Source organism: Hemicordylus capensis, chromosome 1, assembly GCF_027244095.1.
Source record: "Hemicordylus capensis ecotype Gifberg chromosome 1, rHemCap1.1.pri, whole genome shotgun sequence".
Classification (NCBI taxonomy): domain Eukaryota; kingdom Metazoa; phylum Chordata; class Lepidosauria; order Squamata; family Cordylidae; genus Hemicordylus; species Hemicordylus capensis.
The window spans coordinates 361,758,232-361,785,513 of NC_069657.1; the positions used below are offsets into that span (position 1 = coordinate 361,758,232).

General features: G+C 43.6%; 1 protein-coding gene and 1 long non-coding RNA gene across 8 annotated transcripts in view; one reads left to right on the forward strand and one right to left on the reverse strand.

Annotated features, from left to right (window-relative positions):
• The window catches only part of AKAP12 (A-kinase anchoring protein 12), a 159,142-nt gene that overhangs the window by 12,122 nt on the left and 119,738 nt on the right, over positions 1–27,282 (forward strand). For 2 of the 7 annotated variants that reach the window (XM_053292468.1, XM_053292435.1), the window contains exon 1: positions 26,063–26,650. The exons of 3 other annotated variants lie outside the window; for them this stretch is intronic. Coding sequence is in view for 1 of the 4 variants with exons in the window: in XM_053292498.1 (XP_053148473.1) it covers positions 5,384–5,527 (144 nt within the window). In the remaining 3 variants the exon portion in view is untranslated. Of the gene's footprint in view, positions 1–5,168; positions 5,528–26,061; positions 26,651–27,282 lie in introns of those variants that run through there. 2 more of the 7 variants (XM_053292498.1, XM_053292478.1) reach the window with 2 other exon arrangements.
• On the reverse strand, positions 18,127–26,659 carry LOC128343435 (uncharacterized). The gene is made up of 2 exons (XR_008315530.1): positions 25,859–26,659; positions 18,127–24,561 (listed from the first exon to the last, which is right to left on the reverse strand). It is a non-coding gene; the product is annotated as an uncharacterized LOC128343435 (long non-coding RNA).

Consider the following 27,282-nt stretch of genomic DNA (forward strand, 5'->3'; position numbering starts at 1 on the left):
ATGGCACAGTGGGGAAATGACTTAACTAACAAGCCAGAGGTTGCCGGTTTGAATCCTTGCTCGTATGTTTCCCAGACTATGGGAAACACCTATATCGGGCAGCAGCGATATAGAAAGATACTAAAAGGCATCATCTCATACTGCACGGGAGATGGCAATGGTAAACCCCTCTGTATTCTACCCAAAACAACCACAGCACTCTGTGGTCACCAGGGGTCGATGGCACATTTTACACCTTATTTTACATGAGTGGTGACTGACAAGATGAGGGAAATTATTCAAAGAGTTCTATTGACATTCAAAGGAGAAAGAACTGTAGATGCATACACTGGCATTTCCTAACCTGTCCTTTTAATTTCAGTGGGTCTACTTTGAGTAATTTTCCTCATCATGTCATCCACTGCACACAGATTGCAAGTGTGTTTAACATAACGAGCCCTTTCTCATGATCTGTGAGAAGGGCTTGAGAGTGGGTGATGGAGCAGACTTCGGGAACATACCTTCCCCGCAGACAATTGCATAGTCCTCGATCGCCCGCCCAAACAATTGCTGGCTGTCCCTGGCAGTGCAGAGGGTCAGGAGCCAGGATGCATCATCCCAGACCACAGAAATCCCACAATTCACCACACACAAGTGTGTGTTGCATTGTGAGGATGGGGAATCCCCACAATGCAACACACACTTCTGCAGTCTTCCAGTGCCGGCTTAAAGCAGTTGGCACTGACAGACGATTAGAAAAACCGAGCAAAGAGAGCACTCACTCCCATAACACTGTTTAAGCAGCGGGCTCTGCAGGCGGGTTTGCAACTGAAGCGCCTCCGGAATTGGGCACAATCCCTGTTGTTCTTATGATCAGCCAAGACCACGCTTGGCTTTCTTAGCTCGGTTTTGGCTGATTGTAAGAACAGCCTCAACATGTGAATAAGGCTATTATCTCCTCATACTTTTGTAAAAATGAGGGAGGGGTGAATCTTCTATGATGGGAAAAAAAAGTTTCAGCTTTAAGTGGCTAGGGCCTAGAGCACCTTTCTTATGAGGCAAGGCTACAACACCTGGGGCTTTTTAGTTTAGAAAAAAGACTGCGGGGAGACATGATAGAGGTCTATAAAATTATGCATGGTGTGGAGAATGTGGATAAAGAGAAATTCTTCTCCCTCTCACATAACACTAGAACCAGGTGTCACTTCATGAAATTGATTGCCAGGAAGTCTAGGACCAACAAACAGAAGTACTTTTTCACACAACGCATAATCAACTTGTGGAATTCTCTGCCACAAGATGTGGTGACAGCCAACAACCTGGATGGCTTTAAAAGGGGTTTGGATGAGAGGTCTATCAACAGCTACTAGTTAGAGGGCTAAAGGCCACCTCCAGCCTCAAAGGCAGGATGCTTCTGAGTACCAGTTGCAGGGGACTAACAGCAGGAGAGAGGTCATGCCCTCAACTACTGCCTGTGGCTTCCAGCAGCATCTGGTGGGCCACTGTGTGAAACAGGATGCTGGACTAGATGGGCCTTGGGCCTGATCCAGCACGGCTGTTCTTATGTTCTTAAGTGTGTAGCTCCATAGACTACAAGAAAACCTGCTGAAACCAACCATTCAGTTTTTAAGTACCATCTGCTCTTTAGCCTATAAACTTCTCTAAAAGTGTTTGCAGCACAATATATTTGGAATTAAACATAAACACACAGTTCCCAACCCAAGAGGATGCCAGCGCCAGTGACCCAGCACATAACCCTAATCTGGGCCCCACAGCATTTGGTTAATGCATTGCTTGATATTGATGTGATTGGGCGCTATACTCCAGGGGTGCAACATGCACAACTAGAGCTGGATCAAGGTTCCTTAACTTTCCGAAACTGAATTGCATCATTTTATTTGATTGATTAACAGTATTTATATTTCACCTTACAACAGAAAAGAAAGTGGGGGTATAATTTTAAATATATGTATTTCAAAGCATCCAAAACAATAACAAGTGAGCAATCAATATGTAAAAATATTGATTTGGGGCAAATCATAAACAAAAATTGATCCAGCAGACCCAAAGTCTGCCAGGACAAGCAGTCTTCAAATTTTGAAGACTTCTGATCACGGAGGGGCCAAGCAGATTCTCTGGGCAGGGGCTCCAAAGCCTAGATACAGCCATAGAGAAAGCACTCTTGTGTAAATCGTCAGGGAGGGACTACCCAAAAAATATTTGCTGTTGGTACAGAGTGCCCCATTGTCTTCTTGGTTCCATGTAATATTCTAATTTTCTGAGATTGTGGATTTGGGGTTTTCATGAGCTGTACGCCATGATCATCACAATTATAACAAATTAAGGCTTGACTTATCTCACTTTGCATGTAATGCGTCTGTCTCATATATCAGTTTCACCTTTTAATTTGCATTACTGAAATTAATGGACTTTTGCACGATATTCTAATTTTCCGAGTTTCACCTGTAAATGCTTCTTAAACTGAATATGCAGACACATTTTGGGGGGAAATGTTTTAGGTTGGCCAGTGGCCAGAAATGGCATATTTTTTTTATTTATTTATTATTTATTTATTTATTTGATTGCTATACCGCACTTCCAAAAATGGCTCAGGGCAGTTTACACAGAGAAATAATATGCTAGAACTTAACAACAAAACAACCTCAGAATATCTTGGGTTTAAATTTTATTGAACCACAATTCTGTCATTGCCAAATTAGCATATTTTTCTGAACAAACAAAATTTTATTTTATTATTATTTATATAGTGCTATTCATTAACATGGGTGTTATTGGTTTGTTTGTTGGTTTGTTTGTTTGTTTTACAAGAGATGAGGACAGGTCCCTGCCTCGAGGGGCTCACAATCTAAAAACAGACACAAGGGAGACAAGAGAGGAAGGGGAGGAAAGGCAGATTAAACAGGAGAAAGTGGAGGCAGAGTACACAAATGTTATCGATATTAATTGCATTAAAGCAGCTGTATTCTTTTTCCCGCTAGAGACTTCTCATACATAAACATTTGGCTCTAGTGGTCCATCTGTGGCTTTGCAATGCCAGTGTTTAGGATCTGACTGCCAAATCTAGCAGACCAAATGCTGTTTATTTCTTGAACTTTTAACATCAGGGTCCTTTGGGTTAGTTATATACTTATTTGTTGTTGAGGGAGTGTTGTAGATGAAGTAAAATATAATGTATATGGATTGAAAAATATTGAGAATGTTCAGATAAGCAGATGTGTGTATGTTTTAGTCATGGTTATACTGTGAATGTGGATAACAAGTACATCTCTTGTGATGATATAGGACTATGTGCGGATTGCAAAGAACAAGCAAAACATAAAAGTCCTCTTAATTAAAGAGCACTTAAATACAACCCAATTTAAAAAGTGCTGCTTTAATACCAATTCAGAAAAGCAAGGAGAAATACCTGAAATAAGAGGTATGGTATCAAAGTAATATCGCACACCTTTTTTCTCTGCAGATGGCACTGCTCACTACTACTACTACTACCACCACCACCACCACTATTTATATGCCACTTTTCAACAAACATCCCCAAAGCAGTTTACATAGAGATATGAATAATAAATGAGATTTCCCTGTCCCCAAAGGGCTCACAGTCCAAAAAGAAACATATGATAGACACCAGCAACAGCCACTGGACGGATGCTGTGCTGTGGTTGGATAGAGCCAGTTGCTCTCCCCCTGTTAAATAAAGAGCATAATAACTTTAACAAAGTGCTTCTTTGCTCAGTTAGCAGGGGATGCTCATAAATGACTCCAAGATTCTCCCTTGTTGTGCAGAGTATATGATCTGATTTGTGTGCTGCTAGAGTGTGGTTGCTGCCTCCCTTTTGCTGGACCTTATACTGTCTCAGTAATGTTCGAGGTTCAGAATAATGTAGGGTTGCCAGAGTCCTGTGTCTGTGGCCTGGGTAGCTATGGATGGTGATATGCTTTGTTTCCCTGTGATCTGTCCTTCCCATCTGATTCCTAATATAACCAGTTCAGCAGTGGACTCAGCTATAAACTGGGTCTGGGGTCTATCTGGAGATGAAATGTCAACTGTGGAGGGGCATTACAAATTTGTGGAAACAAATATTCCATTTGAAAGAACACCACCTAAAAATGCTCTAAATTCAGCTTATGGCTAGTGTTAGTGAGTCTCGGTTAAGAAGGAGAGCCAGCCACCAGTCAATGCAGGAATCACTAGGATATTGTAATAGGCTGGCTTTTTGTCTAGTTTTCCTTTGCAAAAATGCAGCCCATTTCCATTCTCAAAATTTAGCAGAGGACTATATTGTAGGTCAACAGTCCATAGTGTGGGTGCTACAAGTGGCACAGACAAAAGGGGTTTGTGTGGACAGGAACAAGGAGGGCCAGCCGCGCATATGGACCCAGCTATGGGAAAGAATCAGGCCTGCTGCATCCCTGCCTGTATCATGTGTACTGTCTGCTCCCCAGTTCAATAGTGTAGGTAAAAAGCATCCATCCAAAAAGATGGAGGGCAACATATGTAGCCTAGTGTGCATTAGTATGCTTCATTTAGGCCTTGATGCAGATGTGCTAAAAAGGTTGGCCACTACTTATCCATATTGTCTGAAATAGAGAACACCCATTATATGTCATGTGTTGTGCTGCTATGATAGTTCTGGAGGCTTTGGAATAAGGCACGTGTCAATTCTAGACCCTGGTGATGTATGCTTCCAGTACAAGAGTGTGCACGGAACCTTGGCTTTGTTGGATGAAACATCCACGCGCTCATCAGGACTCGTCTCTCAGTCTTCAGGGGAATGGCTCCTCTGCTTGTTTCCTTTAAAAGTGAAGGTCACTCCTACAAAGTCACTTTTGCTTCTGCTCTCTCAGTATGGAACTAAGGCCCATTAATCCAGTGTGATGATGGCGGTGGATTTCTATTCTCTTCCCTATTGTGGTCACTTAGAGATGTCAAAGGAACTAAATGAGGGGAGAAAGTACTAGGCCCCGAGCTACCTTGGTCAGAGGTGGCGGGTTGTTGCGTGTCTCCGATACCGCCCTTCCCCCCGCTTCGCCTCCGTCTCGTCTCCAGGTTTGATGCTGCTGCAAGGCGTGTCCGGGGCTCTGCTCATGTGATGGAGCAGGAGCGAGAGGCGGGCGGGAGGACCAGGGAGGAGTGTGTGGGTTTTTTTTTTTTTTTTTTTAAAGGAGTTTGCAGAAAGCTGCTGGGTGCCTTCAGTCGCAGCCTGAGCGCTTCCTGAGCGGCCGAGACTGGAGAGGAGGAGGACGCGGGCGTAGCTGCCTGGACATCTTTATTATTGTTGTTATAATCTCTTTATCATCCCTGGGCGAGGAGCCTCAGCTCTGGGCAAGAGAGGTGAGGGAGAGAGAGACCTGCAAAAGAGTCGCCACACACCCGAGAGGAGCCATGGGCGCGGGCAGCTCTGCAGAGCAGCGGAGCCCGCAGGACGGGGCCACTGCAGCAGGAGAATCCCAGCCCAGCAGCCCCGAGACAGAGACGCCAATAGCGCCGGCGGTGGCTGAGCCCGAGCAGCCGGAGAGCCCCGCCAAGGTAGGAACCTCGGGCTCTCTCTTAGCCGGTGTCTGGGAAATGTGGTAGGGGAATGGGGAGGGGGCTGCGCGCGCGCGCGCGACTGAGCCCGCTTCGTCTCCCGGCGGGCCGGCGCAGTCCGCGCAAACTTTCTAGTGGCGCCCAAACACCTGCGTCGGGGCGCCGGGGCACCTGCGTCCCCTCTTCGCTCCCTCCCACCTGCTCGCCCGGAGAAAAGGGGCGAACTTTGGCAGGGTAGGGCGTGGCGCGCGCCTGGCTTCCCTGAGGCAGAGGACTGCGCAACCGGCACCTCTGCAGTCATAAACTCTCCTCTTCCCTTTGTCTGTCAGCACTCAGAAGGGCGGCCAAAAAGTCCTTGGCTCAAGCGAAGGGTGCAGGGGCAGCAGTGGGCGCGCTTTCCCGAGCCCCCTGGCCTCTCCGGAACGCGGCCTGAGGAGCCGCCCCACATCACCTCACGCCGCCTTCCCTGGGCGCTATGAGGGACGTCCTATTTTGTTGGCCTGCTTTGCATCTTGCTTAGTTCTGTCTCCTCTGGTGCTCAAGGTAGTGGCGGGCGGGGGAGAGAGGGAGGAGGAGGAGGAGGAGGAGGAGGAGAGAAGACTACCTCTTCTCTTCGTTTTCCTTTTGTGTGCATACGGAGTGGTGGTGTGGAAAGACCCCACCCTATGGCCGCCGGACGGTAAGCGTTGGGCTGTGCCAAGATCCTCCCGACTGCAGTCCTGCAGTCATCCAGTGCTTGGTGGTACCCGGTGCTACTGCAATTGCCACCTCTTTTCTTGTAGAGGATGTAAGTGGGAGGTGTGTTACTGCAAAGCCACAGAAAACCTGTGCCTGCTCAACACCTTGGTTTTTCCTGCATTGACAAGTGTTTTAAAACCCGCTTCCCCCCCCACCCCATATCGATTTGCTCCAAAGTGTCGCACGTGTGCAGAATAAGACAATTTGGCATTCTTCAGCGCTGCACACATGAATAGCGTGTGCATTTTCTTGTTTGGAATGAGGAACATTTGAAGAAAAAAATCTATAGTTTTCAGAACTACAAATCTTAGCATAAGAAACAAGCTGTATCTTGAACCTATGAATAACTTGACCAGCTGAATCTCTCATTTATATTTGTGGTGTTAGAGAATTAATTTAGTAGTGGAAAAGCAAACAGGTTCTGCTTAACTGTGCTCTTTAGAATTTGTTTTTGGTCCACTCGCCACCCCCAGTTATCTGGACTACATTTCTGATTGGGGGCGGGGGGAAGGATGGTTTCCTGCATCATATTTTGTCAGTATTCCTTTAAAAGAAAGTGTATAGATTTATTAGGCATAAAAGATAGGGGTTTTCTACCCATTTTGATTATCACACCGCTTTAAAAAAATTTCAAATTATAGGTGGAATCTTTCAGGCGTACACTTTCATATCTAATGTGTGGGTGTTTCTGAAGCTTGAGAACTGGTTATGACTTTGTTTTTGTGACCTTGTTTTTCAGATTTTAACTCCCAGAAAGAATTTTCCATAGTTGCTGTCCTCTGTTGAATGATGTTGACAGTGGGTTTTTTAAACAATATTTTTTTAAAAAGTAAAGTTAAACCAAGTATTTCTCAACTTGATAAATCATGCTTCTAATGTCACACTTGCAATGCAAAACAAAACAAAAAACAAAACAATGAGTGTACAGTTACATTACCATGAGATTATTCCATCAAACAAATGTAACAGTAGAAATAATGAAATGTGTCAAAAATATCTGACCAGGGTGATAAAATAATGTTGGCTTCAAGCTTGGGAAGGGAAAATTCCTGCTGAGAAGGTCAAGCCAGCATCTGTAAAGCTATGTGAAAAAGTATAAATTATTTACTGTGTTTCAAATCCAAGAGAATGCGAACTTCCAGGAAAGGGTTTAAGAATTTGTAGCCACATGAATCCAGTTGTCAGGACAAACAATATGATTATTTTAATATTTAATGCTGCCACCATCTAGAAGGAAGTGGTCAGAATATTTTTATTCTAATACATATGCCAGTTATATTAAGCAACATTTGACCTCTAGCCAACAATGTATTCTTTAAAAACAATTGTCCCAATGAAACTACAGACCACATAAAATCAACTATACCAAAAGAATTAATGATTCCTCCTTAACCTATTCAGGCACCAGTAATTATCAGTCACTAGCTAAAGAACTGTTGTCCAATTTGGGGGATGGGGGAGAGCAGGGATGGAGTGTTCCAGACCTTTCTCTAGCTGCTTTACTCTCCCATCCCGAGTCTCCCATCCATCATTGAGGCCATTATCTTATGTAGAGCAAAAGGTAAGTCCAAGCCTACTCTTCCAAACCTAGTCAAGCTTCCTGCCCCTCCAAATGGAGTTTCTCTAGATGTCCAAGTCATGAGGAGAAGGTACAGAACATCTCCCCTGCTTTTAAACCTGGAAGTGGCTTTTGGAGTTGCAGTGAGGAAAGATGCTCCACACTGCCTTTATATTATCAGAATCCCGCTGGATCACACCAATGGTCTTTGGAACTTGTTTCCAACATGGCCAGGCAGATGCTTCAGGGAAGCCTATGGATGAGGCATGAAGGCAATAGCCCTTCCAGCATCTGGTATTCGGAGGTATACAGTCTTTGAACATGGAGGTTCATGGTTAATTATCGTTGTTAGGCCTGTCCTCCATGAATCTCTGTAACTCTTCATAAAAGCCAGTTAAGTAGTTTCCATCACATTTTGTGGTAGCTAGTGAATTCCATAAGTTAATTTTGTGTTTGGGGGTAGAGTTGAAACATCTCCACAATCCTGGAGCTGCTTTTAGAAGTGGGGGGAGAAAAAGCATTGTGCCTCACCTTTTCATATTAGCTAAAACCACCCCATGTCAGGGATGGTGGCAAGGTTGTCCTAGCATGCAGGATTGCACCTAAGACAGTCACTTTGCTCCATCCCACCCCATGAATGAATGAGAGCCATTTATTTGGATAGAAAAAAATGAAGGCATGCGCTGAAGTGCACGGATAGGCTGGTGGGAGGAAAGCTTGTCCTCACAGTCCACGGTGATCCCGGTGTCTTCAGTGAGCAACAGAATTCCCTCTCAACTGTCTCAGATGGCAGCTAATTTATTTTGTCCTGTAGAACTCAATGAGAGCCACTGAGAAGTAAGACAGCCCTTATTAGCATAGCTGTAAGGAGCCCTGGATGGTTTTTCTTGGTCACATTAGAATGTGATGGAATGTTGAAAGAGGGAAATTGATTATTGACAACCTGCTTTTATATATGCAGATTGCAAAAAGTATTATGGGACTTGGGAGAGCATTTCAAGGTGCCCTTAATGCACATAACACATAGGGGAATAATATGAGTGGTATGCTTTTGTATAACTATAACTAATAGAACTTAATTACCATGGTGTTAGGATATGGGTGTACTGGCAGACCACCATGGAATGAGCTGGAACTTACCCTCTTATACTTGGACATATGTTTACCCCATATATTTGAGCAATGCAAACTTTGGCAGTCGGATTTGCGTTACTTTTGAGCCATTCTTGAGTACATATATTAAATTGTCACTACTGAGGAAAATGATTGTGCCCTCCTCTATGTCTAGAACATCCTTGTTACCGTTTCTTGCTAAATGTAATGCAGATGTATACAGTAAGGGTACATTATGAACAATTGATTAAAAGTCCAACGCACCAATTGAAACAGTTATTCCACAATAATTAATGCAGAATATGACTGTCGCTTTTGGTTTTGTACCAAAATCACTAATGTGGGTTAAAATTTATTTCATTGACAAGTTTTTTTTTTTTACAACAAATATAACACTTCTGACTGTAATGGTTTTGTTATTAACTGTTAAGACATAAGCGCAGGGGCGTAGCTATAATTGAGCGAAAGGGTTCAAAGAACACAGGCCCCCCTCCCTATTTTCTTCAATATCTCCCTCATTCTGGGGGGCTGCCAGAGAGAGGGATGAACACGGGCCCCCTCTCACCTAGCTACACCCCTGCATAAGCGATCTTGAGTATGTATCCACCACATTTTTCTCACCTAGAAATGAGCATAGTAATTACATTGCTAAATAATTTTGCATACATGTGCTAGGTTGGTTGTGCCATCGAATTGGTGTCGACTCCTGGTGACCACAGAGCCATGTGGTTTTCTTGGTAGAATACAGGAGGGGTTTGCCATTGCCTTCTTCCGCGCAGTATGAGATGATGCCTTTCAGCACCTTCCTATATTGCTGCTGGTCGATATAGGTGTTTCTGATATTCTGGAAAACACACCAGTAGGGATTCGAACAAACAGCCTCCTGCCCTCTAGGCAGGTTGCTTCCCCTCTGAGCCGTCAGGTGGCTAAAGATTGTGCCATTGAGTCAGTATTGACTCCTGGCGACCACAGAGCCCTACGGTTTTCTTGGTAGAATACAGGAGGGGTTTATCATTGCCTCTTCCTGTGTAGTATGAGATGATGTCTTTCAGCACCTTCCTATATTGCTGCTGCCCGATATAGGTGTTTCCCATAGTCTGGGAAACATACCCGCAAGGATTCAAACTTACAGCCTCTTGCTTCCTAGGCAAGTTGCTGCCCCACTGCGCCATTAGGTGCTACACAATTAAAATTGCTTATTTTGAAACTAGAGGCTAGAGTTAAGAAAGGCACATGGGAACACATTTCACCAGCCTAACATTCCTAATCTACCAATATTGTTACCTTTGTCTTCAGGTTGGTTTTTGCTACAACTGCAGTGTTCTTATTGTAGAAGAAGAAAATAATTGCTGTTTTCTGCAAGAGTTTACGCACAACTAATGGCAAATCCATCATTGCTGTTCATATACTGCAAATAGTAAAAGTAGTAAAACTGGTAGTAGCAAACTGGAAAACGTTTTTCAGTTTTCTTTTGCAGTTTTCCTTACTAACTTTTTATGACTTGAGATTAAGCACAGAATACTCATATCTGCAATTTTAAATGTTTGTTCCAGATATTTAAAATTGTTACTCCTTTTAAGCTAGAAACTCTAGGATTTTCAGATATACTGTTTACAACACAAGTGGTTTAGTTGATTTTTATAGAGCAAACATGTTTATTGACAATCTGCTAATATATCAATTCAAATAATGGATTGCATACAGTATTTTGTATTGAAACATGCAGCAAAACCCTTCCTTAACAAATTTGGAAACTGCTTTTTAGGTCAATCCAAACTAAGTAGCATTTGGCAGGTCAGTTTCAGGGTAATGCAGCACAGCAGTCAAATCTGAGTCCCTGGTTCTCTTCCAGTGTTTTGCAATCTGACATTCCAGCCCTCTCTCTTAAAATTGAAGCTGTTTGATCCTATTGAAGCTGAGGAGCTGAGTTAATCAACAGAGACTGTTTGCACTCATGCTGAAGAACAGCACCCTAGGATTGTTGATGATAAGAATAGTGGCAATTGGGGAGTGCATTAGGAACATAGGAACCTGCCATATACAGAGTCAGACCATTAATCCATCTAGCTCAGTATTGCCTATACAGACTGGCAGCAGCTTCTCCAAGGTTGCAGGCAGGAATCGCAACCCTATCTTGGAGATGTCAGGGAGGGAATTTAGAACCTTCTGCTCTTCCCAGAGTGGCTCCATCCCCTAAGTGCTCACGCATGTAGTTTCCCATTCATATGCAGCCAGGGCAGACCCTGCTTAGCAAAGGGGACAAGTCATTCTTGCTACCTCAAGAAGGATGTGCATGAATCGATTCAAAGTGTAATCCAAGAATGCATTACGGATGTGCATGGAACCGGTTCGGAGGCCATTTATGGGCCTCCAAACCAGTTTGAATGACTGGCGGTTCTGCCAGTTCAAAGGTGGGGCAGTTGACTTTAAGGGCGGGGGAGGCTGCACTTACCCCTCCTTCCGCTTCCACATCACCGGCGCTCAATTTGCAAAGGGTCCGTTGGGGCAGCAGCTTACCTCCCTGCAGCTTTGTTCCTTTGGACCCTACGTCAGCAGAACTACCCAACCCACCTGTGTGTGTCGGTGCATGCATGTCGCGCTCGTGCACAGGCGTGTCAAGTACTTCCACTGATGTAGGGTCCAATGAGAGAACAGGGCAGCAGGGAGGTATGCTGCCGCCCCGATGGACCCTTTGTAAATGGATCACCCGCAGGGGGAAAGTGGAGGGAGGGGTAAGTGCACCCTTCCCTGCCCTTAAAGTCAACCCCCCTGGCCTTCGAACTTCCCCCTCCTGGTTCCGTGCACATCCCTAGAGTGCATCCCTCCCTCCAGCTGCTTGGAAGAAGTGTTGATTGCACATTTCTCATGATAAACTACTACTCATGTTGCTTTAAACTATAGCCAGGAATGCATTCAAAGCAAGATTACTTCCCTCAACAGAAACGATAGTCAATCTAACTGTATTCAGTGGTGTGAATTTACCTTGACTCACTTTTCCAGAATTTGCTGTATTGTGATTTACTTTATTATATTGTACCAGAATATCTTTTTTTGATGATGTGTGGGAGGATACTGAGACTATCACTAATGTTAAATGTTTTGTATCAAGTTTCTCTCCATTCTAATACAGCAATTTTCAGTAACATAATTTATCCAGAATATAAAAGTGTATCCCGTTATATTGTTTTCCAAATTAGAGTGATAATAGCATAATAAATAATTAATGCTAATGTAACTACTCAGGCTTTCAGGATCCTATTTTTGCTCATTCAAGTGAAAAGCAAAATGCAAGGAAGTAATTCAGCACTTACCTTTAGCCTTTCCCTTTCCATCGTTTACATATTTAATCCTCCAAAATAAATAGTTCTTATATAGTATATATTTGAATTGATACAGCAGGGCTAGTGGGTGCCATGTATAGTTGCAAAGTTTTTTTGACACGACCATCAATGGCAGATCTAAAGCATTACTCTGGCTAGTTTGGGTGTGCCCAAGAGCTTGGGACTTCTGAAAGCTTTCCCTCTGAACAGCAGCATGCTAGATAACAAACCCCCCTCAGTTTCAAAAGAGGTTTGTCTAAAATCTCTGGACTTGTGAAACCATGGGATGAACTCATTTTAAATTAAAACTCATTTTAAATTAAAAATGTTTGGGGAAATTGTAATATGCAATAAATTCTTACTATATTTAAACTTACTTTAATTTTAAGAACATTGAACACTTTTTGTCAGTTCTCTCCCATTCTTTGTGATCCCCTAGGTCCCCACACAAAATGTCCTTGAGGGTTGGAGGACTCTCAGGAGCAGATATTTTTTGGTGTGCAGGGACCAGTATTGGGAATCAGCAAAAATTGTCCCTACCCTGCTTGTGTGGAACGTATTTCCACGAATGGAAGACTAATCTGCATGCTGCCCATTTTGTACTACATAACACAAAAAACTATATTGTTGGGTATATTTATGAAATGCAAAAATATAAATGACTTTATTTATGAACATTTACACCACACTTATAATGTAATTATGTTACATTTTATGTAAGGAGCTGGCAGGGCAAGGCAGTTGGGCTTGCGGCACTCTGGATAGCTCCCAATGATCAACTTGCTCTAACAAGGGCCAGAGGTGGAATCCGGTCTTAAATACCTCCAGGCTCTGCCTCTCTGCCCAGAAAGCACAAAGATTTAAAGGGGCAGTTCTCTGGCCTAGAGTCTAGCACTTCTCATCTGCCCCATTAAGTCCCTGCTGTTGTTGTTGATGCTGTTGTGCTGGCTTAGAGCAGCATGAGGTATGGATTGTGGAAGAGACTAGGTCACGCGGGGGAGTATTTCACTCTGTGTGCTGATACCAGGATCTCTGGTTCTGTGGTCTTCCAGATGGCAGACTCACACTCCAGCCTGGTTTCTGGTCTTGGGGCTAGGACAGGGGCATAGGGTCCACAGGCCCAGAGCGTCAAGGGGCCCCACAGGGCTCTACAGATCCATGGCCAAGGTGTGACATTGCCCCCCAAAGTTTCTCCCCCCCAGCTGTGTGGCCAGCAAGCTGTTTCTCTTTTTTCAGGCAGGAGGATGACGAAGACTGCTGAGAAAGGAAAGGGTTAAACCAGCCCAGCAGCACCTGTCTTTGATTGGTCCACCTTGAGTTGTGCTACTCCCCCGCTCGCTCGGCAATTCAATGCAGATTTGGTGAGGGAGCAGGAAGGAAGTATGGCCACAAGGAGATAAGGATGTGCATGAAACCCTTTATGGGCCTCCGAACTGATTTGAAAAACCGGCAGTTCCGCCAGTTCAATGGCGGCGGGGTGTCTAACTTTAAAAGCGAGGGAGGATGCACTTACCCCTCCCTGCACTTTCCCTCTGCCAGTGTCCGTTTTAATCCAAGCCCATCAGGGCGGCAGCGTACCTCCCTGCCACCCCGTTGCCCAGATATGACTGGAAGTCTCCAGCGTGCCTGTGCGCACTGGCACGTGTGCACGCGTGTCAGAGACTTTCATATCTGGACAACGGGGGCGACAGGGCGACAGGGAGGTATGTTGCTGTCCCAATGGGCTTGGATTATAACAGTTGCTGGTGGGGGGAAAGCGGCGGGAGGCCTAAGTGCACCCTCCCCTGCCACCTTCGAGCCTTCCCGCAGTGGTTCCGTGCACATCCCTACAAGGAGAGCTGGAAAGGGAAGTCAAACAAACAACCCTTATCTGTTTTTTTCTGTGAATATGATTTCTTCCCTCAGAAGCCAATGTGTGTTTTTCTCCTTCCCACATTCATGAACGATGTGTGTGTGAGAGAGAGATCCCATCCCCAACTAAAAGCTTCCCTTGGTGTGGTCTCCTCTCTGTCCCCAAGCCCTTGTTTGTGCTTGTGTGAGAGATTTTTAATTTTTAAAAAATGATTTAAAATGATTGAGTTCTTCCCAATAAGTCCTCCTGACTCATGCAATCTTCCCCTCGGAACTTGAAATCAGTTGTTTTCCTCTCCATGGAAAGGAAAGTGGAGTTCTTTGAGAGAGTCAACAAGTGTGTGGATAAAGATGATCCAGTTGATATAATACACCTGGATTTCCAAAAAGCTTTCGAAAAAGTTCCTCATCAAAGACTCCTGAGAAACCTTAGCAGTCATGGGATAAGGAGACAAGTACATGTGTGGATTTCTAACTGGTTGAAGGACAGGAAACAGAGGGTAGGTATAGATGGAGAATTTTCACAATGGAGGGAAGTAAGAAGAGGGGTCTCCCAGGGAACAGTGCTGGGACAGGTGCTTTTTAATTTATTCATAAATGATCTAAAAGTAGGGGTAAGCAGTGAGGTGGCCAAATTTGCAGATGATACCAAACTCTTCGGGTAGTGAAATCCAAAACGGATTGTGAGGAGCTCCAAAAGGATCTCTCCAGAATGGATGAGTGGGCAACAAAGTGGCAAATGTGGTTCAATATTGGCAAGTGTAAAGTGATGCACATTGGGACAAAAAACCCCAATTTCAAGTATACGCTGATAGGATCTGAGCTGTCAGTGACTGACCAGGAGAGGGATCTTGGGATCATGGTGGACAGCTCACTGAAAGTGTTGACTCAATGTCTGGCAGCTGCGAAAAAGGCCAATTCCATGCTAGAGATCATTAGGAAGGGAATTGAAAATAAAACTGCTTATACAGAATGATGGTGTGGCCACACCTGGAGTACTGCGTACAATTCTGGTCACTACATCTAAAAAAGGACATTGTAGAACTGGAAAAGGTGCAGAAGAGGGCAACCAAGATGATCAGGGGCCTAGAGCACCTTTCTTATGAGGCAAGAATACAACATCTGGGGCTTTTTAGTTTAGAAAAAAGATGACTGGGGGAGACTTGATAGAGGTCTATAAAATCATGCATAGTGTGGAGAAAGTAGATAGAGAGAAATTCTTCTCCCTCTCACCTAACACTAGAACCAGGGGTCATCCCATGAAATTGATTGCCAGGAAATTTAGGACCAGCAAACGGAAGTACTTTTTCACACAATGCATAATCAACTTATGGAATTCTCTGCCACAAGATGTGGTGACAGCCAACAACCTGGATGGCTTTAAAAGGGGTTTGGATAACTTCATGGAGGAGAGGTCTATCAACAGCTACTAGTTGGAGGGCTATAGGCCACCTCCAGCCTCAAAGGCAGGATGCCTCTGAGTACCAGTTGTAGGGGAGTAACAGCAGGAGAGAGGGCATGCCCTCAACTCCTGCCTGTAGGCTTCCAGTGGCATCTGGTTGGCCACTGTGTGAAACAGGATGCTGGACTAGATGGGCCTTGGGCCTGATCCAACTTGGCTGTTCTTATGTTCTTATGAAAGCAGAAAGTAAGAGAGTGAGTGGGGTGGAGTTTATTGGCTGGTCTGTGGTGATGGTTGTTCTTAAATATATATTCAATTGTTTTCCAACCAAACAAGTTCTCAGAATTGTATACATAGAGATATATTTTTAGACTTTAAAAAAAAAATCATTTTCAAACCTCTCAGAAGCATGCATTGAGTTATTTTCAGTGGTTCTAATTTCCTATGTCTGGAAGCTTAGGGCTACCTCTGACCATGGCTGATTTTTTTGTCCTTCGTGTACGTATTTTGCCAGCCCTTAAAAGTCGAGTCCTTTCTTTCTTGTATCCAGAGTCCTTGGAGTAGCTTTGATAAGTGTGTGTACAGTAGTAGGCATATTTGTTAAAAATGTTTCTGAGCTAAAGGGATATGCATGCACATGTATGTGTGTGAAAGTGTATGCGTATATGAAGAGGATGTAATATGAAGAGGACGCACGAGAGCCAGCGTGGTGTAGTGGTTAGAGTGCTGGACTAGGACCGGGGAGACCCGAGTTCAAATCCCCATTCAGCCATGAAACTAGCTGGGTGATTCTGGGCCAGTCACTTCTCTCTCAGCCTAACCTACTTCACAGGGTTGTTGTGAAAGAGAAACTCAAGTATGTAGTATACCGCTCTGGGCTCCTTGGAGGAAGAGCAGGATGTAAATGCAATCAATCGATCGATCGATCGATCGATAGGCAGGCAGGCAGGCAAGCACAGAAGGGAAAGAAAGGGCATGCTAAGAATCTTATTTTCATCATGTCCTTACAGTTTTTCTGCAAAAATATGGGAGAGGGGGGAAACAAAGATGGGGAGTTAGGGGGCCCATCTTCATTTTTTGTCCCTAGACCCACTCCAACCTTGCTACGCCACTGGGCTAGGACCAGGCCTAAGGCTGGTTCTTCTGGCCTAACTGCTCTCCCCTCATCAGGGTCAGACTCTTTGCTGCTCCTCAGGGCTCAGAGCATGATGCTATTTAATAGTTAAATGGGGAGCATCCAAACTAGTACTTCTGCTCGTGTAAGATGTTATGCTTGTACAAGAGGGGAGAATCAATTCTTTGCTGTTTCCTCCCCTTTCCCCTCTGCAGTCCCCTCTTCCCTCCAGGCAACGGGGGACCCTCTAGGATATGTTTGGAGAATTCAGGAAGTTGCAGAGGGTAGAAGGGTTGAGCAAAAATCACCCCTTTTCCCTTGCCCAAGCAGAAGTACTAGTTATTTATCATCATATACAGCAAGTGCAATAGTATTTCTGGATAGAAAAACTTAGCCGTACTTTCTTATTAAACATATAACCTGCTCCATATCCTTGACAATTATAGCATGTTTCAAATTTTTCTTGAATTCTAATCAGCATTAGAATTCTCACTTACTTCTTACAGAACTTTCACTGAGCTTCATGGATTTTAGAACATGGAAGGTTTGCATGATTTGTTTCTTGACTGTGTGAATCAGTTTCAAAAATTAATCAGTTTTTCACTTGATACAGAAGATGAGGGAACCTGAGGCAAGTGAGAAGAGGCTGTGACTCTATAAAGGCCTTGTCACCATGTTGTGCAAGAGCAATACAGTATGTTTGGCAGACTCTCAAACTGCACTCCTGTACCAAATATCTGAAGATATTCTATATTCTGCCATATTTGAAAGTAATTTTTCAGCATTAAGATCTGTTGAGAAATACAATTTCAAAGGTCCTTCAGGCACTCAGGTCTAGTTGCATTGGTCTTTGAATCCTGGGTAATGCTTCTTCTTATTGACTTCTTATTGTTTGCAGCTTCCAACATTTTTCAGCTGCAGTAGCTTGACAAATTTGAAAATGAATCTACTGAAAATAAAAATTATACAGAGACACTGGGTTTATGGCCCAGGACAGTAATCTGTAATAACCATGCTTCTGTTGTTCCTTCCCCTCAGCAGCTTACTAACCTTCTTTAGTCCCTCAGAGGTACCAGTTCTTCAGCTGCATTGACATTCATATTAGTGCAATGTTTCTCAAACTGTTCAAACTTGGTCTGCTTTTCTGCATTTACTGTAACTTGTAGCCCCCATCTAATCTAGTACCAATAATCTGTTCCACAAGAGAGTGTGCAAAGATTCATCTGCACTACGCATGTGAAGATCCATGGACTGGAGTATGATTCAACACTGGCACTAGAAAAGAAGGGGTAATGAAGGAGTATTTCCCCCTCAAATCCAGTGTGAATCAGGGAGGGTCCTCATTCAGGAAATATAAAACCATTCAAAACTTAGCTGGTGCAAGAAAGAAGGCTTCCCCTGCCTCAGGATTCTGTCAGTTCCTTCAAATTTGTGTTTCCTTTCAAACGTCCTAGGGCTTCAAACATTTAAGAACTACTACATTAGTGGGAGACACACAGAAGCAGGAGTTTTCCTTACAACAGGGTTTTTTATTGGTAAAAGTAGAAAACTCTTCCTTTTTATTTGGTTGGGCAAGGCCATGACAACATTGCAGCTGATCCTGACAACATTCCAACTGATCCTAACCACATTTGCCACAGACTTACATAGCCAAAGCTGCAAGTGCTTACACAATGGATTGTCTGTCCATTCTCTCTCTAGCAGGTTTATAAACCTTATGACTTAAAAAAGGTAGATGTGTGGGGTTGCTAAAGAGAAAACAGTTACATGTGTATGCATATTACCATGATGCTTTGCAGTTGATATATAGAAGTAACAATTGTTTCAGTGGAACCTACTTTTGCTTAAGACTATGGGACAGTTCACACACATTTATTGCCCACTCAAAGTTCTACTCTCCCTGGGTTGATGATCATGTTGGCAAACAAAAAATGTGGTTTTGATAATCTCCTATATCGCCTATACAGGGATATAGTTTGCACAAATTTTGTGATTGCAGCAACTGGGCGGGAACATCCCATTTATTTATTTATTTATTTATTTATTTAATTGATTGATTGATTGATTGATTGATTGATTTATATACTGCCCTTCCAAAAATGGCTGAGAGTGGTTTACATCAAAATAAAAACAAACAATTAAAATCAAAACTAAATCAATTAAACAATTACAATAATTTAAACATTAAAATCATTGACATTAACATAATTTAAAACCAACATTAAGAATTTAAAATCATTATTAAAATTTAAAACCATCATTATTGTTAACTTTTATTCATAATTGCATTGGTCACATGTATGCTTACACGAATGCAGACTTAAGGAAAATCAGGACTGCTCTTGTAGATATGCAATATAAAATGTAAACCAAATGTAAATTGTACATTTCCAAATGTAAATGTACATTACATGTAAATGTAAATGTACATTTACATGTAAATGTAAACTATTATAAAATGTAAACATACAAAATGTTTTGTATACATTTTATATAAAATGTATAAAATTTACATTTTATAAATGTAAATGTGTTTACATTTATAAAATGTAAACACAGTGGTTTTGTGTACAATATATGATAACTCTTTAAGGCACAGTTATGTAGCTGGAGAAATCTATAGAATACATATGCTATGTATGTTGGCTAAGTGTTAATTACAGAGTTTCAGCATTTTTATCAGCCCATCAAATTTCTTGTTCTCAGCAGCTTTATAAGCATCAATGAAATAAAATGGATAGGATTATCTTTGGTTATCAGGAATCCTATTAAGCAGTTCAGTGTAATCTAAGTAGGGTTTAGTAAGCCTGTGTTCATTAATCTATAGTATGAATCAGCTTCTGTGCCTTGATTTCTTATGTAGTAAGAAAGGAATGCATGTGGAAATATAAATGTGTTTAAAACTTAGTTCCATAATCTTGGAGATAGAGCATGAAGCAAATGAAATATTTGGCACAGGCACTGTGCCATTTTCCTTGGCCTTAAAATTATTTATCTCATGTCTGCCATTTTAGCAAATTGGAACACCTTTATAGAACTACTAGTATTTTTTAGCCTGTTAAAGTAACGGGCGCTAGAATTTTTTTTGTTGTTTCCTTTTTTCCTTCTCCCTCTCTCTCGCCCTCCTTTCCTTCCCCTTTTTTTCCATCTCTCTCTTTCATTCCTTCCTTTTATCTCCCTCTTCCTCTCTTTCCTTTCCTTCCTTTCTTCTATCTCCCTCTCCCTCTCTCTCCTTTCTGTTTTCTTTCTCTTTTCCTCTTTTCTTTCTTTAACGGGCTAGCTCTTTGGGGCTGGCTGTTCCTCCCTCCCTTCTGGTTTTTTTTGTTCTTCTCCCTCACTCCTTTCTCCTTTTTCTTTCTTCTTCCTTACTTCTCTCTTTCCTACTTTCCCTCCCTCCCTTCTTGTTTCTTTTGTCCTTTTCCTTCCCTTCTCTCTCTTTTCTCTTGTTTCTTCTTTCCTTTTTTCCACCTCTCTATTGTCCTGGCTCCCTCCCTCACTCCTTCCTCTCTTTCTCTCTCTCTGTCTTTGACTTCCTCCCTCAGTCCCTGGCCCATGGTAGCTAGGCGGGTGGCCAGGCCCGAGAGTGTCGCCGGCGCTGCGGGCGGCTGGGTGGCCGGTCCGAGAGTGCCGCCGGCGCTGTGGATGGCCGGGCGGAGAGTTCCGCCGCAAAGAGTGCCGCCGCCGTGGGCGGGCGGCCGGGTTCGAGAGTGCTGCCGGCGCCACGGGCGGCTGGGTGGCCAGGCTGAGAGTGCCGCCGTCACTGTGGGCGGCCGGGCGGAGAGTTCCGCCGCCGCCGCCAAGAGTTCTCCTTGGTTCCCTCTTGTTCTCCCTCTCCACTGCCGCCTCTGCCCTCCCCGGTTCCCGCTTGTTCTCCGTTATCCCGGTTCCCACTTGCTCTCCCTCGCCACTGCCGCCTCTGCCCACCCGGGTTCCCACTTGTTCTCCTTCCCCGCTTCTTCTTCTTTTGACCTGGGAGACAACATGGCCGCCATGTCTCTGCGGCCGTATCTTTCTCGGGCACTCTGAGCATGCGCAGTGACATGGGCGCAGTGACACGGGCGCACACTTTAGCTCTTTATTATAGAAGATAATTGTTTACAAACATACTGGTATATTTTTAGAGAACTGGAAAATATTTTTTGGTGACAGGATATCTGTAGCCTGTAAAGTTAATTGATCTTTGTATCAATCAAAGCATTAAAAGTTAATTTGGAGCAGGCCACTTGTGAAACATGGAGTACTGTACCCCACCACATTTTTGGCAAAACGTGTGTGATGTCGTCTGATGCTGTAGAAGCGGTGATCACATTATGTGCCAGCTTCCTCCATTTTGTCCATATGAATTAATTGTCATCGCATAAAATATCACAGCACCTAGCAGGCATGAAATCTATTCTAGAGGTAGCTAAAATTTTAGAAAGTCAAGGCTGTTACTTCCTAGAGGCCAGAAATCCAAAAGTAGCATTAACTATGTCTAGATCCTTCTGGCCTTTACAGGAGAGGACCCAGATATCAAATAAGAGCCTGTCCACCTTTTTGTTGGTGGATACGAAAAGAAATGCAGTCCTGGATAATGCATATTTCTACAATTCACACAATTTGCAGTGCTGATAACTTGATAAAGCCAATGCTTCTTGAATTCATATCAAGCTCCCACTCTGTATAAAGTACTATTAATATTACTCAACCTAGACTATATTTATCTACAGTACTTTGCAAATAATTATCTGTTGCCAGCTCTTCCCAGCCATTTGTAGAACAGCAACTCATAGGATGGTCTTTCAGGAGTGGGGAAGAATGTTGGGAATGCTCAAGTGCTCTTGAAAATAGGTCATGGTTTAATAAAGCTTTGTAAAAGTGAAAGTTTCTCAGGAAGGCCTTGTGATCCTTAAAACCTACTATCATTCTGCCCATGGAAAGTATAAAATGAATAGTATGACTGAAACTACAATGTTGGGGATGATGGGAGTTCAGCAACATCTGGAGGCCCCTGGGTTCGGAACCACTGCCCTAAACCTTAATAGATCCTACAATATTGGCAAAATTTGTAGTGGCTACTCTGGTCTTTTTATAACCACTACAAGTTTTGCCAATATCATAGGATTTCTTAAGGTTTAGGGCAGTGATAAAGTTTACTGAAGGGTAAGGCTTATTACTTCTAAACCAGTTGAACTTCTTTACATGCAAGTGTGTACTTAGGATTCCATCCTTGCAGCCCAATCCAATTCATGTCTACTAGGAAGTAACTTATTCCACTGAATTCAATGGGACTTTACTCCCTTGTATGTGCCCATAGGATTAGTCCCCTGGAAGAGGACTAATCAGCTTTTGTTGGGTAGTTCAACAAAATACATTTCAATCTTTTGTATAAGATCATACAAGATACTGTATAATTATATTTCAAAGGAAATATCAAGGATTTACCAAATAAGATGTGGCTTGAGTTTGTGCATATTGCAGAGGAAAGTTAAAATATTCTCACACCAAACTAATCTGAACAAATATTCATTAAGGGCTTCTTCATTATGCTCTTTGATTGAAAATCTTAATAGATCATTGGACAGAACAACATGCCTGATCAAGGTATCAAGAGTGACTCATTTTATTGGACTAATTACAGTTATATCAATCTTTCATATTGATCTTCAGGCAATGTCATTTTTTGGACAATTTTGTGGTCTCTGAAAAGAGACAACTAACTGCCCTAAATTAACATTGTGTGCATATTGGCTGACATCTGGACTAATGAAGCATTGTGTAGTGATGCTGCGCATGCACTATGGGGGATGGGCAATATGTGGATCTCCTCTTTTCTCTATAGCCCAAAAATGTGTCCCTGAGGGTCATACAGCCCTCATTTTGGGGAATCATTTGGCTACAGATGGAACTGACAAAAACGACCCCTCCCCATAGATAGGGTTGCCAACATTGCATTGGCTGAAATCAGGACATGGGGGGGGCACCTAGGGGTGGGACTTGGCCCCAGGTGGCAAGGGCGCAGCCAGGCCCTCTGAAGCCAGTTGCTGCCGGGTGTGCTTAACTGGTGGCTGTGGCAGCAGTGGACAGCGGCAAGAGCTCCGACCACTTCCTAAACTATCACAAGTGAAGTTGGGGCTGGCACACTGGAAATAGGCAGGCAGACTCATTTTATTGGACTAATTACAGTTATATCAATCTTTCATATTGCTCTTCAGGCAATGTCATTTTCTGGACAATTTTGTGGTCTCTGAAAAGGCCAGAGAGAAGGTGGCGAAAGAGCTCCTCACCCAGATCTGCCTTCCTCCCAAATGAGGCAGATCAGGCCAATTTCAGGTCTCTGCGCATGCATATTTGATCATATTTTGCCTCCAAGTTTGTGTTCTGAAAGGTAGTTTGCACATCATCTTCAAATGATTCAGCCTGTTAGGATTGCTAGGCCTGCATCAGTGGCCAGCATAGTTGGGCAACTGCCATAGACTGCCAGGGGTCCACTACCAGCCAGAGTCACTGGAACAGAGATGTGGGATTGAAATTTTCCTGTGGAAATGTACCTTTTTTTCTGTGGAAAAATTTTCATCCTAGAAGTTTGTTTCATACAATTCATTAGTAACAGTGAATAGATCAGTGCAATATTAGGCAAACATGGCAGTTTCAAAGTTGTAATGAGTGTTTTTCAGGAAGGACAGGAAGAAGTGTAGGAAAAGTGCTGTATTATAGACTGGAGAGGGCGTGGAAGATATTTTCCGCTCTAGCAGGGATGCACAGGGAGTAGTGAAAGGGTAGTATGAATTACCAGCAGTGCAGGGGAGAGCAGAGATGAAGAGAGAGTTGGATCCACGGTGTGGATCTTAATGATTAGGTATACCCAGGGGTACCACCGGCACACTTTACCTTTACCACCCCCCAAGCATTTAAGTTCCTCCCATTTTACTGAACTCGCTCCAAATGACTCATATCAGCTGTTTTTCTCCCCTCCAAAAGTGCCTTTCCTCTCCACGCCCCCCTGCAAAAAAATTGTGAGGAGCTGCTTCCCAAACTTTCCTTATATCTGTACCCCAGGTATACCTTTCCTTAGTCTTTGAAAAGGTAATGGAATCAGTGTGAAGTTTCAATAGGAAGCAGAGGCCTTTGCAGCCAAAGTCCCTGGAAGACCTTTCTTTTCTTTCTTGGTTTTCTGGAGTGCTTGGGCTCAAAGTGCCAGTTATTTTATTTTATTTATTTTTACACTTTTATCCCACTCTTCCTATGAGGATCTCAGAGTGGTGTACATGGTTATTTTTATCCTCACAACAACCCTGTGAGGTAGGTTAGGCTGAGAGAACATGACTGGCCCGGAGACACCCAGTGAGTTTCATGGTTGAATGGGGATTCGAACTCTGGTCTTCTCGGTCCTAGTACAACACTCTAACCACTATGCTATCCTGGCTTTGCAGTCTGATTTTTATACCCTAAACTGGAGTTTACTGGACAAAGATATTTCTAAATGATTTTGCAAAGCTGGATCTTTAGGTAGTCAGCATACATGAGATCTGATAATTCATCATTTCCTGGAGATACTGATAGGTTAATCCCTTTAGGTGATGGGAGTTTCCTTTGTTTGAGATTAAAATTTAAGTTGGGGAATTCCTGTTTCTTTTTCCTGGAGGCAGGTCCAGGGATCCTTGAACATCCTTAATAACTGGGCAAACTGTAATCCTTTGAAACTCTTTATGTTAATTTTAGATTGATGGCAGGACATACCAATACTGGAGCAGAGCATTTTGTTCTTCAGTTTAGAAATAGCTGGGATTCCAAGAATAAGTCATTTTTAATTATGCATACTGAGGGGCTTCCTGGAGCCTTTCATTTAAGCTGAATACAGTTCTCCTGCATTCACATACCAGATACCATTAACATTTTCATCATGTCTTAGGAGGTTGTCTGGTTGCCATTGGCTCTTTCTGCATAGGTGTCTTCTCTCTGTTGGGGAGACAGGGGAAATGGGGTATGCGGCAATGGATGATGCTCTATTGAAATGAATCAAATAGTTATACTAATTGGCTACTTGAGAAACTTTGAGATACAGCATGGGAAATTAATATAGTGGTTTTAAAAAATGAATATAGATCAAGCAACACACTAAATCAGATTGCAGTCTATTTAGGTATCAAGAAAATTTGCATAATCTGAGAACACGTTTATGCAAATAAAGCTTTTTCAGTCTTCTGTGCTACTACTATAAATATTTATATATTGCTTTTCATCAAAAGAACACATAGAAAAATAAAGCTCCCTATTCCAAAAGGGCTCAGAATCTCAAAAGAAACATAAGTAGAAACCAGCAACAACCACTGGAGGGATGTTCTGCTGGGGCTGAAAAGGGACTGTTAATTCCCCCCCCTTCTAAATATAAGAGAATCACCATTTTAAAAGGTGCCTCTTTGCTCAGTTCATAGATTTGTACTCAGACACACACATCAGGCTGCAAAACATGTAAACCCTGTGACTGGGGATGTGCACGAATGGGTTCCAGGAGGACTTACCTTTAAGGAGCAGGGAGGGTGCTTATCCCCGCCGCATTTCCTCCACCGGCACTCTCCCCAAAATCACTGGCTCAGGGCGACAGCATACCTCCTTGCCGCCCCGGTCAGCATTGTACTGGAAGTGGCCAGTGCGCACGTCATGCATGCGCACCGGCCACTTCTGGTACAATGCTGACCGGGATGGCAAGGAGGTACGCTGCTGCCCTGCACCAGTGATTTGGGGGAGAGCGCTGGCGGGGTTAATGCAGCAGGGTGCGGATGAGCGCCCTCCCTTCTCCTTAACAGGTAAGCCCCCCTCGCCTCCAAACTGATCTGAACATTGGACTTCCGAACTGGTTCGTGCACATCCCTACCTGTGACTGTTAGGCTCCGGTGTATCAGTAATGACTAACTCAGCCAATACAAAGCAGGGAAATATGGCACAATCTTGATCCTTTAACTGTAGAACAGGTCCGCTCAACCTAGGCCCCAGAGCTGTTTTTGTACTACAACTTCCATAATCCCCAGCCACAGTGGCCAATACCCAGGGATTATGGGAGTTGTAAGCCACATCTACAGGAGGGCCAAAGTTGAGCAGCCCTGTTGTAGAAGAAGCCAGCCCCCAAGAAACTCTTAGGGCAGAACAAAAGAGCATGAAAATGTCTCACCAGTATTACAGACAGACTCTGCATTCACAGACCAATCTCCAACTTTCTCTTAATACATTTGAACCCATTCTTTGCATCCTGATTTACCTGACCTAGCAAAGGTGCTTTCTTTCTTTCTTGCTGACCACATCTGCTGTTATTCTGTTGTGCCATCTCTTCCACCTCATTTGCTGGTTAAATCTGCACTGTGCCAGCTTTGCTTTCTTGGGCCCCTTGTTGTGAAGCTGAGGCCAGTCAGAGGGAGTGGGCAGGACCCTGGGCAGTAGTCACTAGGTGGCATAAATCCAAAGCCAGGACTGGGAGAGTCAGGAACTCACCAGAGGTCACACCAGGTAGGCAGTTAGAAGCCAGGAGGATCAGGACAGAAGCCAGGAATACACCAAGCACCAGACCAAGTAGTCACTAGAAGTAAGAAGGCCAGACAGAAGCCGGGAACACACTGCAGATCAGGCCAAGAATCAGTCAAGTCAGAAGGTTAGAACAGGAGCCAGAAACAAGCCAAAGGTCAAGCCAAATCAGCAATCAGGAGCCAGAGGGTCAAGCAGATAATCAGGAGTCAAAACAAGCCAGGTCACACCAGGCAGAAAGACCAATACACCAGAATCAAGGGAACTTTGATAGTAAGGCAAGGCCTGCTTCAACCAGGAAGCCTCGTGTAGTTCCTGCTGCAGGGAAAGGCCATTGAATGACCCCCCTAGGGCGGGGCTTGTTCTGGGCCATAGTAGCCTAGAAATCTGATGCAACATAGTGGGCAACAACATGCAGGGTCTCCGGGAAGACAGAGCATGATGGGAAGGAGAAAAAAGGAGAAAGTGTCTACTGTCGCTGCTACCACCTGAGCCAAGCTAGGAATAGAGGTGGCAGCAACAATGACTTAAGGTAGGTGGCAGGCTGCTCAGTAAAGACCCGCTGGTGTGTGAGTGAGAGAGAGAGGGTGGGGGGGATCATGTATGTTTCTTGTGTCTGCCTAGTGGTGATGGTACTTGAGAGTGGGAGGATGCCCATTGCAGGCCTCTTACCAGGGGCCTAGAAAAGCCTGGAGCAGGCCTTGAGAATTATTTGAGAGGTATACATCTGCGCACAGTGCCGCCTGATGTAGACCTAAATCTAGTTTCTTGCAAACTTTGGCTTGCAACTTGTTTGTTTATAATTATTATACCCCTTCCTTCCAGAGCACTCCTGCTCACCTTTCCAGCATTACATACAGTTTTACATTGCATGTGTACCAATGGAAACTAGTTAAAATAAACCAGATTCCCTTGCAACCATAATCTGCAAATCCACTTCAAACCATGGTTTGGATCTAGCAATCTTTTGAGATTCAGTCTCTTTTGGTTTGCATTAATCATGATTATCACAAGCAACTGGAGCTGTGGGATGGGATGCCTTATACAAAGTAACAGGTGTACCTGGCAATCCTAGTGGCTGGGAATAAACACTTATGACTCTAGTGGGTATAAACACAGATAGACTAAATAGACATTGGGTTAGTATCCCAGTTTAAAAAAACC